Source organism: Saccostrea echinata, unplaced genomic scaffold (genome assembly GCF_033153115.1).
Source record: "Saccostrea echinata isolate AGI-Se365-2 ecotype Australia unplaced genomic scaffold, CSIRO_AGI_Sech_v1 ptg000005l, whole genome shotgun sequence".
Taxonomy (NCBI): Eukaryota; Metazoa; Mollusca; class Bivalvia; order Ostreida; family Ostreidae; genus Saccostrea; species Saccostrea echinata.
Window position 1 is genome coordinate 7,812,082 of NW_026889754.1, and position 21,076 is coordinate 7,833,157.

A 21,076-nucleotide genomic window follows, 5' to 3' on the forward strand; every position below is an offset into this window, starting at 1 on the left:
GACCGTCGGTCCACTTAAAATTTAAACACTGTATTAAAAAACACGGTAAAATTCCTTTTTTCCCCCTAAAAATCGACATCCGTTAATCAAACGATTAATTCATCCAAACATGTTACAAACTTGTAGAATAACAATAACACTGAGACGCAAGAACATTTAACACGGACCTTGAAAAAGTAGCATGTAAAATTCGTGCCAAATTAGTCAGTCTGTCCTTTGTTTGTTTAATGCACAGAAAGGTGTGAAAATGTACACTGGCTAACAGGCAATCACTTCACGCCTGAACGCACACTGATGGCCAGGTTTGGAGATAATTAGAATTGATTGACAGCTGCATTTATGCATTGTTTATTTTTTAATATATTCGATCAGTGCATATTATCTATTCAAGATATATTACTAAAGTCAGGTACTCTTCACACAATTGCTCCGAAGAAAATAGTTCCATTCATGATCAGTAGATACAACATTACAACAAATGTTAAGAATAATGATGTAGATTTAATACGTTAAAGAAAACAAAATTAACGTAAAAAGATTTTCAGAAAATCACTTTTTCCCCAGAAAAGCAAATAAAAAGTTTTCATATTCCTACGCTCGCTGCCTCCTCAGTCTTTTTCACGAAAATATATAGGTCATACTTCGATTGATAATGATAAATCTTTTCACCAATTATATTACTGTCATGATTATTGTTCGTTAATTGCCGTATATTTTCTTTTGAGTGAGAATGTTAATCATTAACTGTGTGTGTGGGGTTTTTTTTTCTCTTCTCTTTTTATAAATAACGGAATGGTTATTATGGTTAAACACCTGCAATCGTAACTTCTCGATCGGCACAGCAACGTGATTTTCCGAGCGTTGTGTGTAGACCTAGGCTATTTGGTCTTGCAAGGACAGGTGTGTGCACCGTTCGCTAGTGACGCTTAGATCATGTAGACTGGTTATCAGTATTTGCTACGGACATGAAGTTTAGAACTATACACCAGTTTCGTAACAAGTGCAGGTTTTTTACTCAAGCCCTAGACTGAGCTAGAGGGGCTGAGTTATCTAAAACGATGCTAAGTCATCGAAATACTCAGTTTAAAAACACGAAATTATACTATTTTTATAAATAAACATTTCTAGAAACAAAAATAAAGTTTATCTTTAAAACGTCTGCATATTCAAAATCTACATTAAGTGTTAAATATCGGATTCTATTCTATGACGAAGGAATATTCAGTGATGCTCCACAGCCGCAACCGATCTCGCGCTTTCCTTTGCGTTTCACAACGGCTGTCAATGCATCTCTGGACGAGTTCATACTCGAAAAGGTGACAGGTTGATTCATCTTTAACATCTGTCTATACTTTGAGTGAAATTACTTTAATAGCACAAAATTAAAAAATAAATTAAAATCTATCCTTGATAGATCTATAGTTTTGCTATTTAAAAAAAAGCGCTATATTTGATAATCCATAACGGCTTGGACTTGTTTTGAATTTTTGTTTATAAAGATTATATTATTAGAAAGTTAAATGATACACATGTAGCATAGGCTCATAGTACGCGGGATTTTTTTTTTCGGAGCCCCCCCCCCCCTTTCACTTTGAAAGCGTTGCTACAGGCCTGTAACCATGGTAACATGCTATTTGGATTAAATATTCCTGAAAATGAGTGAGGTGTTAAATACATTTTTTAAATTAAACGATTAATTATATTTAGTTTATGTTCTATGTAAAATTAAAACTATTTTTAGGCATGTGAAACTTTGTGATAAAGTCATTATATGCATATAACGTTATATACATGTACATGCAGTCTGTTTCCTAGTACATGTACATGCATATTTAATTCAACAAAAGATGTTAAAACTCAATAGCCTAAATATTCATTTCAGGATATTTATGGCACTTTTGTAGTTATCTTTCTACAGCTTGAGTATCTCTGACGTTTTGTTATTAAATACTTGTTTTTTTTATTAGAAATCATCTGAGCACAATGAAAATTCGAATAATTAAAAGTCGAATATCTTGGATATGGGGTAACCCATATCTATTCTTGTTAGATCTTCAAACAGGCGTGATTTATATTTTATGAATACATTATATGTATCTGCAGTTCCTGTTTTTTTTCTGCTATACATAATATCACATAAAAGAATCATATGATCGCAGTTTATTTGAATGAATAATAATTAAAAACAATAATAAATGAATACATATAAATAATAAATAAATACATATACTTTTGTTTTGCATCGTAGTTAAAAAAAAAAAAAATTAGCCATAGATACATGAAAAATTCACTTGTTTATATTCACCTGTTTATATGAACAATTAGGATTCAACTTTTATCTACCGTTGGAAGCGAAATAAATGCAGGCTTTTACTATTGTTTGAAGATATAAATTGTGTTCTTTTTTTAATTATTGAAAATATGATTAACAATATTGCTGAAAACTCCTAATTGATTTGATTCTGTTGACTGGTTAACTTATACTTTATAAGTCTGACTGGACTGAGTACATAAGTTAGTTTCAAGCCTTGTGTAATGAATTCTTATTCATTCATTAATTCAAACATTTATGAAGGTCCACCAGAATTTAAGAAGGTCCACCAATAATTTTTGACTAGTGGACCTGCGGTCCACCAAGGTAAAAAAGTTAGTGTCGAACCCTGTACAACTCTATAATCATCATTATTTATTTTTCATCTACAAGTAATATTATTATCATGCCATCATCCTGCGAGATGATGTAGGACTAATTTATGCTATAACTGTATTTCGACATACACTCAATCAATAGCAGAAGTCAATTATGTTCAAAAATGGTAATTTCACTAAATAGTAAATCCGGTCAAAGTCAGTCTATTCAGTAAGGGTTAAGGTTTTACCAAAGGTCAACATGTCCAAAAATTTATTTTTACAATAGCTCCAAAACTATGTGATTTATAAAGTTAAAACTTTTACAGTAAATAAATATATCATTGATGAACAGATAGAAAGTATCACTTGATTACAAAAACTTTTAAAAAACATTTATCGAGAAAAATTCTTTTTAAAAAAATGCATATATTTTTAGAAAATACACCTAATTAATTCCGTACTTTTAGTGAAAGCCATCATTGCAGAAACAATATAAGTTTATCAATGAAGGGCAAGTTGGACTTCGATAGCCTCTGAAAAGTTGTTTTCCCTGTTTATTTTGTCCAAATGTTAAGATTTGAAACCGAAAGTACATTGCAAATGGCGGATTTTATAGGGGTCTTGTCTTTATACATGTCATGCTTTCAATGACAGCCTTTCAGAGACCATTCACGTCCAACTTGCCCTTCATTGATAACCATATATAATTTCTGCAATGATGGTTTTCACTCAAAGTACAGAATTAAGGAGGTGCATTTTTTTTTTAAATATGCGAATTTTTTGATTTTTTTTTCTCAAATTTTTTTTTTTTTTAAATATTTGTTTTCAAGTGATACTTTCTATCTGTTAAACAATGATATATTTATAAACTGTAAAAGTTTTAACGTTATACCTCACATAGTTTTGGAGCTATTGTAAAAATAAATTTTTGGACATCTTGGCCTTTGGCAAAACCTTAATGTGGACCTGAGTGGATCAGAAAGCCTGGACTTTGGAAGATTTGCATGAGAAGTCATCCGAATTCAGAAATAATTGAAGGAAACATCGTAGAGTTAGAAATATTCAGTCTGAAAATGTATGCACTATTTATTCACATATTAAGATTAAAACAAATTGAATACATCCGTTGGAACGTAAACTGTTTTGTAAACAGGGCACGAGCTCCGTTTGCTGCATAGGGGTCGGTATAAACCAAGCTGTCAAGCAATGGAGGAGAGGAGTCACAGATATAGCCCCAGACGCTGATTGGTGAGGCTGTATAACCCTCCTGTCAAAGAGACCCAAGAGGGGGAAGGGTCACAGATATAGCCCTAGACGATGATTGGTTGGGCAGATATAGCCCCAGACGATGGTAAGTAAAGGGGAAGAGAGTTAGATATAGCCCTAAAAGATGATTGGTTGAGATATAGCCCCCTGGCAAATCAGAAAAAGGTCAGATAAAGCCCTCAGAAATAAATAGGTAATAGAATAGTAGGAGGAGTAAATGCTACCGATGTAATATAGCCCAGCAAATGAATGGTTGTAAAAAAAGGAGGGAGTGGAGAATGTTATTCAGAATATGTATATAAACAGCTGTAGTAACATGTAATAACATACAGCACATTAAGAAATGGACGATTTTCTAATAGTGTCATCGAAGAGACCTCATGAAGAGGAAAAAGATATTGAGCGAGTTAAGCCAAAAAGCAAGAATACGACTGAAGTAAATGATTGTCACGTTTCCGCACAGAGACATGAAGGCAACTTGTACAAACATATACGATATTTTGAGACCAGTCGTACTGGGAGAGAGTATCGTTCAACGCCAAGCAGTGGGATAAAATTGTTCACTGATAACGTCTGCTGTATGCGTTATTGTTCCTGAGGTAAGAAAGATGATTTCCGAATAAATTAAGGTTCATAGTAGATTCGAAGTGACCGGGCTTCTCCGGATCGAAAGGACACTTTTATCTTCCTGTAGCTGGAAAATATTTACATTGATTTCAAAACATTGTTAAAAAAGATGCAGGTCTTCAAGGTCAATTTCCTCGTAGCCCTGGACTGTTGTACAAGAGGAACTTCATGTACTTCTGGAAATAAATAGCGGTAGCATTTTCTAACTGATCGCGCCCATTTAAATGCATAGTATACAGCGGAAAGCACACAGGTTGTCGCGGTCTGTTCCTCAATAAAGCGCAAATGTTTTTGTTAGAGATTATGTACTCTGGTAATACGATTCCCCCAGCACCGATATTTTGAAAATCACAATCTGCAGGTTTATCATGTAGAATAGTTTCCACTTTGTGTTTTCCCTATTATTTGTCATCAAGTCTTGGAGACACAGTTCTCATTTCGCTTTCAATGTCTTGATGCTGTAGGAAAAGTCGCAGGAGAAGAGTGTTATTCCTGGCCGGGATATAATATCGATAGTCTCCACATGCCTCAAAATAAATATAAGCGAGAACTGAATTTTAAAAGTTCTCATTTTTAGATTAAAAATACTTTCCACTTGTTGAATAATATCCACAACTGAAATGTTACTTTTTAAGAGATTATTGAATGTTTATTGGACTCCATCTTCTCGGGTCTTCTCAAAAGTAAACTTAGAGCTGGCTTTGAAAACATCCTTAAACTTTTCATCCTCCACTGAGTGAACAGAATTTTCATCGTGTCCGGTTTGTTCGTGTGTTAGGTTCCTATGAAAATAAAGTTCCCTTCGAGATGGAAATCGCAAGCTGCATGTCTTACAACCATAGGAAGACGGTCCGGATTCAGAGACTTTCACTCAACTCGCTGCGACGGGAGGGGGATGGTTAATCGTCAGGCTGTAAATTTTGAAATACACATAGTGAAAATGCATCAATATAAAAATCTTCTCTGCCCCTGGGTATTATTTCAACAAACCAAGTGCATGGTTATGATAACCATTGATGCCTTTTCTAAGATTGTGATTGTCATGGTCCCTGGGTCAAGGGTTCAGGTGTTAGGGCGGGACTTTATTGATTAAATAGTGAAAATGCATTATTTCTTTGAAAATCTTCTTCCCTGCTCCTGGGTATTATTGAATCAAACTAAATGCATGGTTATGGTAAGCATTGATGCCTTTTCTAAAATTTTGTATTTCATGGCCCCAGAGTCAAGGGGTTCTGGTGTTAGGGCGAGACTCTATTGATTATATAGTTAAAATGCATTAATCTTTTTAAAATCTTTTCTGCTCCTGGGTATTATGTAAACAAACGAAGTGCATGGTTATGATGCACAAGGATTCTTTTTCCTACATTGTGCAATTCATGGCTCCAGGGTTTGGGAGGGGGTTCTATCTTTTATGTAGTGAAAAGCATAATTTCTTTGAAAATATTCTTTTCTGCTCCTGGTTATAGAATTTTGTATAGTTATGATGAACATGAGTGACTCTTCCAGAATTTTGAGTTTCATTGCCCCAAAGTCAGATGTTCTGGTGTAAGGGTGGGGATCTAATGATAATATAGTGAAAATGCATTTATTCTGTTAAATAAACCTGTCTGCTCCTACCCTAACAAAAATTTACTAGAGTTAACTATAGTTTACTATATTTACGATATTTGGCAGAAATTCGTAGATTTGAAGGCATTGCTGGTCTAAATAAAAACATTTTATATAGTTACTTGAATTACTTAGATAAGAGGATACCGTTTTCTTCCAGCACGCTGGAAAAGAAAAATACACAGACAAATGTAAGGATCTTCTGTTATTTTACGTCCCTTGCGAGAATTCACTAATATAAGACGTACAAAAAACCTAACCTGAAGAGAAACGTGTATAATAATCATTTCATTAATATGAATTATTATGATACGATTCACGGGTCACTTGAAAGCAGACAGACGTGAATTTCTTTTTCATAAAAATTATTTTATCTTATTTTTCTGCACTGAATACCCGATAGATATTCACGACGTCAAGCAAGACGTCGCGATATTTTATGACGTCGTTCTTAAAAATGTTACATTTTGCGATATAAAAGCAATTATCAATTCTTCGTTAAAATACCAAAGGGGAAACAATTTCGTCTGCACCATTTAAAAGTTACTGATATATTTTTAAACAAAATCTTGCGTCAAAAAGAGCCGAAAACGACGTTTTTCTTCTATAATTCAATAGAATACCGTCAAAAATGTTACGACAACAATGGCATGTTTAAGATTTAATTACACAAAAACGGTGCGGACGAATTTTAAAAATTTTAGAGAATGTAAAACGAAGGTATAGAATTCATATAACTTATTTTCATGGTATGTTTTCGGTTACTTTTAAATGGCCTGCAAACCCGCGACCTACGTTAAATGGTGAGATCTTACATGCTTTAATAAGTAATTGATAAAATAAATGTATGCAAGTTGTTATTTATGCATTATTATGTGGTAAAGTTTATTTTTTCACTTGTCAAATTTTTAGTGACGACAAAATGATACTTACCGGTAATTCGGTGCACAACAAATGTGAACTCATACCTTCCTTAACATAGCTGAGTCACTTCAAGATTTATTTTTATAAGGCTTCAATTTACTTGACGAGAATCAACTATAAAACAGGAAAAACTAAAAAAAAAGAAAATCTATGTGATTATATTTGTATACTGTATTGATTCAGTGCCTTAGTGTTTCCCAAAGCATTACAGTAGAAACTAACATTGCTTTTTCCATTACTAAAGACTTAGTACCCTGGTAAAATAAACAATTTAAGTATATAATCACATTCAAATGGAACATGTTTAATAGAAAATGCATGAATTACCTTAGTTAAGAAACAGTGACTCAATTATTCTAATGATACCTGTGTTGCAGTTGGGGAAATTTCTTCCCTTGTCATCTCTTCTGCAGTAAGTTGAAAGTCATCTTTATATTTATGTCTCCCCTTCTATTGTTTTTGTCGATTTTCTTCTTCTTCTTCTTCTTCTTCATCCAAATTTTGTCCGGGCCGTAACTTAAACACCTTTTGACATTAAGACTTCAAACTTGGACCATAGATAGATGACAGTGAGAAGGAGTGCACGCCACCAAAATTTTTGACCTTGACCTATTTATAAGGTCAAGGTCACTCTTTTACTTCAAAATAGAGTCCAGGCCATAACTTGAGATGCCTTTGATATTAGGACTTCAAACTTGTAACTTAGAAGGAAGACATTGATACAAGATGCACTGCATCAGAATTTTGACCTTGACCCCTTTCTTCCTTCAAGGTCAAATAGAGAAAAAAAACATGGTTTGACCATAACTGGAGAACCCTTTGACATTAAGACTTCAAACTTGGAACATGCAGGATCATAAGTAGATGACAGTGAGAAGGAGTGCACGCCACCAAAATATTTGACCTTGACCTATTTATAAGGTCAAGGTCATTTTTTTTACTTCAAAATAGAGTCTAGGCCATAACTTGAGATCCCTTTGATATTAGGACTTCAAACTTGTAACATAGAAAGAAGACATTGATACAAGATGCAAAGCACTTAAATTTTGACCTTGACCCCTTTCTTTTTGATACAAGATGCAATGCACCAAAATTTTGACCTTGACCCCTTTCTTTTTTCAATGTCAAATAGAGAAAAATCTTGGTATATAACCTAGCTGAACCCTACCAAGATTTTTTTACCTTGACCCAATAATTATTATGTCTCCACTTCCAAGGGAACACATATTGTTTTTGTAGATTTTCGTATTCTTCTTTTCTTCATCCAAATTTTGTCTGAGCCCCAACTGAAACACCCTTTGAGATAAGAACATCAAACTTGGAACATAGGAAGGTGACGTCAGACGGAGATGCACTGCATAAATAAATTTGACCTTGACCCAAATTCACTGTCTAAGGTCTAATTTTAAAAATGGTCCAACTCATTACTTTTGAATTGTTTGACATAGAGCCACGTTAACAAAATTTTTAAATGGCAGCAGACTACAAATTAGGGTGTTCCTATGTCGTTGCATTTCCTACGGGCCTGAAGAAGAAATTAGTACAAAAACCATAAGATCATTGGAAAGAAAATACTTTGAAGAAAACTTTTATGAATTACGCAGGTGAGTATCAAATTCAGTCTCATATATGTTTTACTATCATATATCTAATACATCCATTTGGTGCCAAGCAAAGTTTGCATCATTACATATGATTCAAACTTTGCTTAGAGTAGTGATATCTAATGGTTAATTTTTGGACAAGGTTTAAATAAGATTTTAGATAAAAAAAATTTAATAATTAACTAGCAAGGAATTTACAGTCTGGAAATATATTTCTGACATGGACTATTGGTTAACGAATAATTACCAAAAACACATCTTATTTCAACTTTTGTAATGTACTCTATTAGATTTCACTTTGCATGATCTGTCTTTGATATACATGTCTGGCTACAAATGTATAATGAGGATCCTCTTCGTGGTGGCACTAGTAACAGACCCCTTGCTATTGTAGCCGTTTAAATTACTATAGTAATTGTAGTGAGCTTCTCTGTCACTATCAGTATTGTTATGCTCTCTTGCAGCACATTTTTTGTGTAACTTCACTTCATCACAAAACTTATCTCATTTTAAACGATAAACCATCATAACTTCAATATTACTTACCTATTTTATATAGCAATGAGCCTGGCTAAAAGATCATGCTTTTTATGTGATGTACTTCAATGCATGTTTTGTTTACTAATTAACTAATTACTGTGGTTTCATTAATTTCCACCGGCTTAAGTTTTTGTGGACTTTCTGAAACACACAGTTTGGACGACACATAAATTCATGGACAAGGACTCTTTCAGTACAAATCGTTTTCATATTGCTTCCTAAGATGAACATTAAGAGGGCTGGGTGGTTGTGGCCATTTTCAGACTATATTGATCTCCTTTAGAAGAAGAGCTCCATATAAAGATATACAAAATGATCAAATTCTAAAACTAAAATGTATGAAATTTTTGTTTGCCAAATGATAGTTGACATCTTAATATATCATATCTAAAAAATTAAATTATATCTGATGGTTTATATTTTATTATTATGCTCCACAATGTAATCTATAAAATTGGTATTCAATAGATATTGATGAAACCATAGTACTTTCTGTTATTCCTACATTTTCTGAAATTGGATAACCTGTCATTTTTTAAAATATATTAAATATATATATATATACATGTGTGTGTGTGTGTGTACTCCATTAAAGTTCAGAACTCTGTTTGATACAAAGGTTTATATATCATATTTTTAAGCAGGTTTTTGCTGAATATATGTCAAGGACATTGATTTGCACCATCCCAGAAATTAGGTCTTATATGCTGCTCAGTTGCCTTTGATAAAAATAGCATAAAATTTTGATTCAGCTTATGTCTATACTATATTTTTTGAATACTGAAATTCTCTTAAACATTCAATACAGTGTCCAACCTCATGAATTCATTATGTTTTCATTACTCTAGATACACATGCACAAGAGTTATAGAGAACTTGTGCACAGGAGTCATGCAGAACATTTGAAATGTTGCAGATTTCTCTGTTTAATTTACAGGAAAGAAGAAAAAGATTACTGATTTTTAAATTAAATGCATTGCAAAAAAAGTTTACTAATCTTGATTTTTAGCTCTCATTTGTAGCCAACAAATTAATGGTGTTCCATTGCCATGGGTTGTTTCAGATCATTCAGCTCGGAAAGAAACCATTAATTGTTTTGGTTCTTTTATTTTTCTTTTCTTTTTAAGAAATTTTAATTATGATTCTGTTTAGATCAGTATGGCTTCACCTTCAAAAATGCAGAGATTGGACAGTTTTGTAACTGAGTTCACTGAGGAAGTAGACACCGAGTTGAAAGCAGTGTGCTATGACATTTCGAATAAGAACAATGGACAAGCTATTAAGGCTGTAGAAAAGATAAGAAGAAAATTAAAAGCCATGGACGGAAAAGTGAAAACAATCATAAAGTTGAATGAAAATGAAAATTCTAAACTTTTAAAAGAAAATTTGCAAATGAAAAAAGAAGTTGAAAACTTAAAGAAGAAGATCAAAAATCTAGAAGAAGATGATTTCTTCCTTTCTTCGCAAGAATGCAGTGGTGTATCAACAGTGTCTTCTCCAAAATCGGAACCTGGATCATCCAAAGATATATAAAAACATATACAACAACAGTTGTTAACTTCTAACCTGATTATTTTTACAGACGTTTTCTTTACCTCACGTGCAGAGGATGCAGAGAAGATTTTGTTTGCTGAATGATCACTTGATTTTTTTTCTTTAGGAAATACCTTGTTATATTGTATTTTGGAAAATATTGGTCGAAATTTCTCAAATATTTTGATTTTTCTATTGTCATGACAGAAATTAACTTTTAGTGCTGTGTATATTAATACATGTAGGAGATACCTTTAAAATATTGGATCTTTATTTCACTGTTTATACATATTCTTTAATTTCTTATCATGTGCTATTTAAACATTAATAGCTTGCTTGTTATACATGTATGTCTTAATTTCTTAGAAATTTCATTTCATTCTGAGAATACATATTAATAATCAATATGTAGTCAATTTGTGTCATTTAAAGAAATCCTGTTTACTAGATGCATATAAGTATGTCATACATTAGTTTTCAAAAATAAATTTCTTTTCAGGCTACTCTAAGTTTTGCTGATGTATCATGAGTGGGAGAAAGAAAAGAAAGAAAGACAAGGATAGGAAAAGGAAAGTTCGCACAGAAAATTTAACCAAAAATGCAGGTAATCGTAAATGATTGCTTTATTTTCATGAAAAAACAAACTATGTCTTCATTTTTTTTTCAATTTCTTTAGTACAAAGAGATTTAAGATTAAGCATCAGTAAATCATTCTATAAATGAAATATTTTCTTTATATGGCATTTTTTCTCCAACCAGATCAATACACACAGAATTCTGATTCACAAACAACTGCAGCAGAACAAGATAAAAACTCAAGTTTTGAGGTAAAACTTACCAGACTCTTGATTTTACGTTGTACATGTAAAAAATATAATTATTAGAGAAGTATACAGATTCATAATAAAATTTTATCTTTAGGCCAAAAAGCCAGACTGGTTGTGTAACTATCTTTCGCAACAACAGCAATTCGAGCAGAAAAGACTTCTAAGAAAGCAACAAATGAAAACTTGGTACCAACAAAATAAAGAAAAGAAAAAACAGTATGAAAGAAATCGGTATCAAGATGAAGAAAATGCCAAAAGAAAAAAACAGTATATGAGAGAAAAATACTGTATTCCAGAGAATGCAAAAAAAAAGAAACAGAGTATGAAGGAAAAATACAGTATTCCAGAGATTGCGGGAAAAAAGAAACAGAGTATGAAGGAAAAGTACAGTATTCCAGAGATTGCAGGAAAAAAGAAACAGAGTATGAAGGAAAAGTACAGTATTCCAGAGATTGCAGGAAAAAAGAAACAGAGTATGAAGGAAAAGTACAGTATTCCAGAGATTGCAGGAGAAAAGAAACAGAGTATGAAGGAAAAGTACAGTATTCCAGAGATTGCAGGAAAAAAGAGACAGAGTATGAAGGAAAAGTACAGTATTCCAGAAATTGCAGGAGAAAAGAAACAGAGTATGAAGGAAAAATACAGTATTCCAGAAATTGCAGGGAAAAAGAAACAGAGTATGAAGGAAAAGTACAGTATTCCAGAGATTGCAGGAAAAAAGAAACAGAGTATGAAGGAAAAGTACAGTATTCCAGAGATTGCAGGAAAAAAGAAACAGAGTATGAAGGAAAAGTACAGTATTCCAGAGATTGCAGGAAAAAAGAAACAGAGTATGAAGGAAAAGTACAGTATTCCAGAGATTGCAGGAGAAAAGAAACAGAGTATGAAGGAAAAATACAGTATTCCAGAAATTGCAGGGAAAAAGAAACGGAGTATCAGGGAAAACTACAAGATTCCAGAAAAGGCACAAAAACAAAAAGAATATGTAAAACAAAAATATGAGATACCAGAAACAAGAAAAAGGAAGAGAGAGCATAATTTACAAAGCTATCACAGAAAGAAATCTAAATCATTAACTGATGGTGATTCAGCACTTCAGAAATTTAGAACATTGTGCAAAGAATACCCGATATATCCCTGTATTGTATGTGGACGGATTATGTTTCGTTCCCAGGTTCAAAAATTTGTCAAGAAGAAGTACAAAAAACCACAGATATCTACTTTATTGAACAGTCTTTCATCAACCAATATGGAACATATTTGTGTTTTATGTGACAAGACCATGAAAAATGGCAAAATTCCAGCACAGGCATTAGCCAACAATATGGATTTAAGTACTGTTAGAGCCGAATTAAGTGAACTTAATAAACTGGAAAGACACCTGGTATCTCCAGTAATTCCTTTTATGAAAATAGTTAATTTGCCAAAACATACACAAAAAGGTATTCATGGACCAGTAATTTCAGTGCACTCAGATATTAGGAAAGTTACGACAACTTTGCCTAGAAACATTTCAGATGAATCGTTCATCAAGGTGAAATTGAAGCGCAAGCTGTGTTTTAAAGGACATCATCTCTACCAAGAAGTATGTCCTAACAGAATCTTCAAAGCACTTGATTTTCTAAAGAAAAGAAATCCACACTTTGCAGGTTAGTCATTTTTATCAGCTCATAAAGTATGAAATATTTCTTGTTTCTAATATGATGAAAAACTAACAAATGTTTTTTTTTTCCTCAGATATAGAAATTAAAGAAGATATCTTTGAAAGTGGAGAATTATATCTTGATGATAGTGAAAAAAACTCTGCTGTAGAAAGTAAGTTCGAGTGCTTTAAAAAAAAATTTTTTTTCTCAAAAAGTAATGTTAAATATATAAAATATTTCTCATAAAAAAGTTTTAAGTGTTTAAAATTAATGTGTTAAATAATATATTTGTATAAATTCTTGAAAACACTTGCCCATAGTTTCACAAGAATAATTTATACTTTTAAAAAATATAATAAATACATTGTTCAAATAATTCACTTTAAAAATATTGTTACAGATACATAATGTTTACATTTTTAACGTAATATGAATGGATACATATGAAAAAATATAATGATATAACTAAACTAAAATAATTTTTAAAAAACAGGTTCTTGTAAAGTGGGAGAGACTGAACCAGTAAAGGAGAAATCCAGAAATAATGACCACAGTGAAAGCAATATTAATGCAGATTGTGATGGTAAGAACTATTGAGCTGTAATTTTAAAATGCATGTATACACTATGTCTCTCCATCAGAAATAAACAGTTAAATTATGCATTTCTGATTTCAACAGATCGTGATACAGAGGAAGAAAGTGAATCGACAGAAGAATCTCAAGATTGTGCACCACTACTTGATACATCTCTTCAACCATCAGACTTAACACAGTATTTTGCTGATCAAAATCCGCACTCCATATTTTGTATTGCTCCAGCAGAAGGAAACACACCAACAAAAGTCATCCATACCGAAGGACAGGCATTTCCGATTCATTTTCCTAATGGGAAAAAAACCTACACAGACAAACGCAATACAAAAATATCAATGAAACGGTATTTCAACAGTAGATTGTTTTCAAGTGACAATAGGTTTGCTAGTGATCCAGAATATATCTTTTTTGCACAGTATACATCAGAACTTGAGGAAATCTTTTCTTCAGTGTCTATTGCAATGCGAAAGACAGTTGATTTCAGCCACTTGACTTCATCTTCCTTCTTGGATTCTTCCAAAATGAAAAAGATGCTTAAAAAAGATGAATGTTATCGCTTTTTGCAGGCAGTTCGAGGTTCTCCAGCATACTGGGAAAAAACCATGCGAGATCTTTTTGCCATGCTTAAACAGCTTGGCATACCTACATTCTTCATAACTTTTTCTGCAGCAGAAAGAAGATGGAAAGAAATCATTGAAGCAATTTGTCTTCAGCAAGGCATTGACATTCCAGAAGACCCTAACTGGCAACAGTACTACAACATAATAAATAGCAACATTGTAACTGCTACACGGATGTTTGATAAAAGGCTTCATGATTTTATCAATCAAGTCATTATGAGTCCGTCCAGTCCTATTGGGAAGGTAACTGACATCTTTGGGAGAATTGAGTTTCAAGCACGAGGTTGGCCACATTATCATGGTCTAGTTTGGATTGAAAATGCCCCTGAATGGCAGAAATCCTCTAATATTGAAGTGACAGCTTTTATCGACAAGTACATTTCTAGTGAAATACCAAATGAGGAAGAAGATAAAGAATTATTTGATATAGTTTCCTCTGTACAACAACATAGTAAAGCACATACCAAAACATGCAAAAAAGGAGGAAAAGATTGTCGTTTCAATTTTCCCCGCCCATGCTCAGTGCAAACATTTATTGCCAGTCCACCCATAGACGAAGAGATAGAACCAAAACAATCAAATAATTCAAAGAAAATGTCAAAAAAAAAAACGCAAAAGACATTCTGAAAAATTTTTGGGAATTACTTACCACTGATTCAGAGTTCTGCACAGCAGACATTTTGAGGCATGGAAACATTACCCAAGAGATCTTACAAGAGGCACTGAATGTATTGTCACAAAGACCTACAGTGGTTCACAGAAGAAAACCCAGAGATTGTTGGGTAAATCCTTATAATCCTGCACTTCTTCGCACATGGAATGGTAATATGGATATACAGTTTATCCTAGATCCATACAGCTGTATAATGTACATAATGTCCTATATTACCAAGGCAGAAAGAGAACTGGGGGAGCTTATTAAAGCTGCTCAAAGAGAGGCAAGGCAAAATAATGAAGAGGCAATACAAGAGCTTAGAAAACTTGGAAATGTATATCTGACCCACCGGGAGATAAGTGTAATGGAAGCAGTCTACAGAGTTTGTGGTCTGAAACTGAAACATTGTTCTCGAGACGTGGTATGGATTCCAACTGATACAGAAAATACCAGAATAACACTTCCCATGCATGTGATAAAATCCAATGCATCTCGTGGTGATGACAATGTATGGATGACAAACATCATAGATAGATATCTAGCAAGACCATTGACAAATGAATTTGCCAATATGTGTTTAGCAACTTTTGTATCAAGGTACAGAGTGATAGCAAACTCCACTCATACTGAAGAGGCAGATCTAGAGGAAGAATCAAAGACAGAGACTGGGAAAAAATTACAGCTACTACACAACATGGGTACAATTACAAGAAGGACTAAAAAGGATGCAGTCATTAGATATCCAAAGTTTTCACAGTCCAAAGACCCTGAGAAATATTTTTTCAATCTCTTGAGATTATATTGTCCACACAGAGAAAACAGATTCCTTCCATCAGACTTTAGCTCATTTCAACATTACTATGAAACAGGAAAATTAGGATCAAATCCAGTTTGTGATGTTGTTAAGGAAAATATGAAACAATTCCAGAAACTAACTGATCAGCTTGATGAGACTTGGTCCATGATGAAAGACATGCCTCCACTGGAAGAAGCATGGGCTCAAGTGGCGCCCAACTCAGAACAAGAAAGAATCGAAAATGAAGAAGAAAAGGAATTGTTTGATGATGAAGAGTTTCTTTCAGCAGTAGACATTCCCGAAATGAAATCTACGCCACAGACAAACAAAACTTCAAACTCACACAATGTGTACATTGAGTCAGATCCAAATATCATAACTGATGAAAAGCTTTTGCAGATGTACAGATCGCTGAATACAGAACAAATGCAACTGTTCAATTTTGTGAAGAAGTGGTGCTTGCAGGTGTTACACTCAAACTCTCATGACAATTTTCATATATTTCTGACTGGGGGAGCAGGCGCTGGAAAGTCGTTGCTCATTCACTGCATTTACCACATGGCAAACAAATTATTTCACAAGATACGTGAAACACCAGATGATGTCATTATTCTTAAAGTTGCTTACACTGGCAAAGCAGCTATGAACATCAATGGTCAGACTATTCATTCAGCCTTTGCACTGAAGAAGAACATGAAAACACAGTATCAACCTCTTGGTGAAAATGATTTAAATACTCTGCGAGCAAGGCTTTCAAACATTCAGCTACTTATTATTGATGAAATATCGATGGTCAGCAAAACAGTTTTGTCATATATTTCAGGAAGACTGAACCAAATCAAATCCCTGCAGCAGAATTCAAAACCTTTTGGAGGCATATCTGTTCTATGTGTTGGGGATTTTTATCAGATACCACCTGTGTTTGGCAAAAGTCTTCTCTGTGTTGACCCAGGAGCTCTTCCACAAGATCTATGGACTTTGTTTAAAGTGCACAAATTACAGAAGATAATGAGACAAAAAGAGGATTTACCTTTTGCAGAAGCTTTAAACAAAATTCTAACAAAGGATCGTGATGATCCAATGAATCAAGATGTTGAAAATCTCTTGAAAAGTCGTTTACATACTTCGGCTTGTCCAAGTGATATAATTCACATTTTCTCCACAAATGAACAAGTAGGAAATCATAACCTTTCCAAACTACAACAACTTGGAAAACCAATAATTAGCTTCATAGCAGTTGACATATTACATACACCAAGTGGCAAAGTGTTTAAAAGACAGACACCCTTTGACAACTTGGATACCCGCTTACAACCTGAATTAAAACTAGCAACAGGTGCTAGAGTTATGTTGACAGTGAATATAGACACCTCTGATGGTCTAGTAAATGGAACACTTGGAACAATAATAGATATTGTCAATGGAAGTATGCCATATGGATTGCCAGAATTCATTATATTACAGTTTGATGATGAGCACATTGGAAATAATTACAGAATAAGTAATCCTGCACAACACTGCAGTGACAAATGTGTATCATTTAGAATTCTATCCCAGAAAGTGTCTTACAAAACTGGATACATAACAAGATTCCAATTTCCATTTACACTCTCTTGGGCTTGTACTATTCATAAAGTACAGGGGCAAACATTTGAAGAAGCAGCAGTGTCACTCAGAAGAGTTTTTAAGGGTGGAATGGCATATGTTGCGCTCAGTAGGGTCACACACCTTCAGGGACTGCATTTACTTGACTATGACCCCTCTGTGATATATGCTGATTCTAGTGTAAAACAATCCCTGGATCAAATGGAGGTTTTTCCACTCACAGATTCTATCCTACAGCCCAATGACAGAGAAGATAATTTCTTACTAATGCATCACAATGTTCAGTCACTTAGAAAACACTTCCCTGATCTAAAGAAAATGCTAGAATTCTACTCACCTAATGTTTTCTGTGCTACAGAAACATGGCTTGGAGAAGACTCTGATCAGACACGTTATGATGTTGATGGGTTCAATCTAAAATCTGTGAACAGTGTCCAGGACAGAGGGGCTGGAGTGGCTGTTTATGTAAAAAATGATACCACCTTCCATATTGTGAAAACTGAGGCTAAGGCTGACTTTGAAATGATCTGCATTTTCCTTCCCAAAATTAACATGATGGTTGCTACTGTGTATAGACACTGCAATGCCTCTCTTGCATCATTTTTATCTGTACCACAGTGCCTGCTCAATTTTTGCAAAGCAAAAAGCATTCCTAAGATGGTTGTCCTTGGTGACTTTAACAACAGCACTGGTGATATAAATAGATCATTTCTATCACTTGGTTTCCATCAGGTCATCCATTCTCCAACAACCACTGCAGGCTCGACGCTAGACAATATTTTTGTATGTAACATTGCATCATTTACAAGTGGAGTTCTGTCTTCCTACTTTTCATTTCATATGCCAATTTATATTTCCATTAACATAGATGGAGTTCAACATATAAAAACAGAAAAGAAAAAACCAAGTGTGAAAGCAAACACTAAAGTTCAGCCGATGGTAAAAAGGTATAAAAGCCATGGAAACAAAAAGCTCAGGGCTGATAAACAACAGACACCAATAACAAGCAACACAGTTGTTGGATTTGAAGCCGATTCTGTTACGCCACAGTTTCCATTACCATGTGCAGCTTTGTTGACAACAGTAGACCAACATCCTGGTCTAAAAGCCAGGGTAGTGGATATGTGGTGTGGCAATAACAACACGCTTCATCTTATAGAGTGGCTCAAAACTGTTGGCTTCATTGTTGTTCCTACACTTGGCACCCAGCAATGCAGTGTCTCATGTGGTTATGTGGCAGCAAACACTGCATGGATATTTCACAATGCAAATAACTGGATGGAAGTTGAAATTCAACCAACGCTGGACAAATGCATTATTCATCAGTATAATTCGATTATTGGTATACCAGGCCATGAACCGCATTATCTGATGGATACCCAGATAATTGAAATATTGGCCCATCTCCACAATGTTGAATCCAGTTCAGTGCCATTTACATGGATTGATGGACCCATGCCAATTAACTTCTTCATTCTGGGATTGCGTCGTTCCCTTTCTGGTAGAAAAACAAGGAAAGACTCAAACCTTCGGATTGCCATTGTGAACACAACCCCAACAGATTCTTCAGCAGTACTTTCAGGCGATCATTGGATTACTGTCGCATATAAATTGTGCTCAGTTTAACATGTATGGTGTGTATCTATTATAATATCAGATTGGCCCAATATCAAATTTTGACAGTACCTACTATATTAAAATAAAAGTTAATTACAATTAAACTTTAAACCAATGAACCATCTAGATTAATTAAAAGTCAAGTCATTTTTGAAATGAAAAAGGATACATATCATAATATTTACATTTGCTATGTTATTTTACTAAGCCAACTGTGGAATTGATTTGAATGCCATTTTCGTGTATACTCACGTGTAGAAATATGCACGAAGAAACTCGCACTAAAGTGAGATCACAATGAGCTCGAACAAGTTAATAAAATTGTAACGTTATAAGGCACCGAATAATTCAAACATTGAGTATATTTAAGGTGCTTTTGAACATGTAATGTAAATATAAGGAATGTTTTTAAGTTTAGTGTGAATTATTGGTGTGAAAATCACACAGACTTATTCCTCCGATCTGACATTTACACTCCTTCAGTACTGGAAGTCTTTGTCAGGTTCTTCATCAGATCTTTTACTGGCCCATTCTGTTTCAAATATGCTATGAAGGGGAGACATGTGTTTTTTGTTCAAAAAACAATACCCACTAGTTTTTGAGTGAACTAGATCTTCTCTAGAGTTTTTCTGCAATTCATAATTTTTAAACTTTATTTTGGTACATTTCTTTGTTAATGATATCTTCTTAAATTGGATTGATCATCATCTTATATGTTTCTTCGGCTTCCACCCTCCTTTCAGCATTCTTGTTGAATGATTGGGTCTTAGTTGGAAGCGTCAAAAATCTGTTTAATTGATAGCGCTTTTGGATTTGCTGAATATAGAAAAAGTTCATTTAATCCTCTGCTATCTTGGAGTGTCGGAATGCGTGTTCCGATTTCAGAGGGCGCCTGAAGATATAATCAGCTGGGTTTCCTTTCCCAGGAAGAAATTCAACAATAAGTCAGGAGGCTGTAAAGGCAACATCCATCTTTCAATCCTTGCTGGGGGCTAGCTTCTTGGAATATTGAAGATAATCTGCAAAGGTTTATGATCAGTGGTAAGTATGAACTCAGCACCAAATATGTTCAATTCCCCAAACTAGAGCCTCATTTCCTGTCTGGGAGTACTTCGTTTTTACATTAGAGAGAGCCTTGCATGCATGGGATATGATCCTTTCCTCTTGAGTGAGTACTAAAACTTAATTTTTAATTTTAGTGGAAGTTGCAACGAGTTCAGTTTGGTAACCAGAAATTAATGAATTTGCTATGCGTGATATAGTATCTATTTCATACCTTCAGTTGACATTTCTACTTCTATTTTGAGAGCTTTATCTGTTGACTCACAAGCTAACTTCTCAACATTGTCGCAAACCACGGCCAAAATGTACAGTCCTCTCCCATTCTGGCAGTTGTACAATGGTAAGTACTTCTACACACATCACATAAAACTTTGGCTTTGCAGCGATTAGCAAAGTGATCGGACGTTTCATAACAACGTAAACAACTGTTATGATCACGTAGAATGTGTTTGCGTTCCTCGATACTTTTGATTCTAAAAGCTTTACACTTGTTTATAGTATGTCGAGATCCTTTGTTGATCAAACATTGATGTCCGGCATTCATTGTTTCAGACGAAATGTCAGTTTTGTGAGTAAACACAGTAAGTTTAACTTTATTTTGTCCTTTGCGTTCACGGCGGTTCTCCTTAGAAGTATCATACATCAATCAGGATAATTTCAGATGATACTCATCTCACCAATAAATGTCACAAACTCACTGAAAGGTCGAAAGATTACTGTGTTCTTTCTTGTAATGAACCACACGATTAATCCACTTCTCTTGGAGATATCGAGGAAGTCGCTGAACTATAGGTTTCAATGCAAGAGATGAATCAAGGTAAGAAAACATCACACTGTATTCTGGAATACCTTGTACACTCTACCTCACAAAGTAGGTCATGTAGTGCATACGGCTTCTTGTGATCTCTGAAATCTTTTAAAGT

General features: G+C 34.1%; 1 protein-coding gene across 1 annotated transcript; it reads left to right on the forward strand.

The window, feature by feature from the left end:
- The first annotated feature begins 3,948 nt into the window (after nucleotides 1-3,948).
- LOC133179598 (uncharacterized) lies at nucleotides 3,949-12,192 on the forward strand. The gene is made up of 5 exons (XM_061314313.1): nucleotides 3,949-3,982; nucleotides 4,260-4,333; nucleotides 10,353-10,529; nucleotides 11,655-12,097; nucleotides 12,186-12,192. Exons 1-5 carry the CDS (start codon nucleotides 3,949-3,951, stop codon nucleotides 12,190-12,192), a joined length of 735 nt encoding a protein of 244 aa, XP_061170297.1.
- The last annotated feature ends 8,884 nt before the right edge of the window (nucleotides 12,193-21,076 follow it).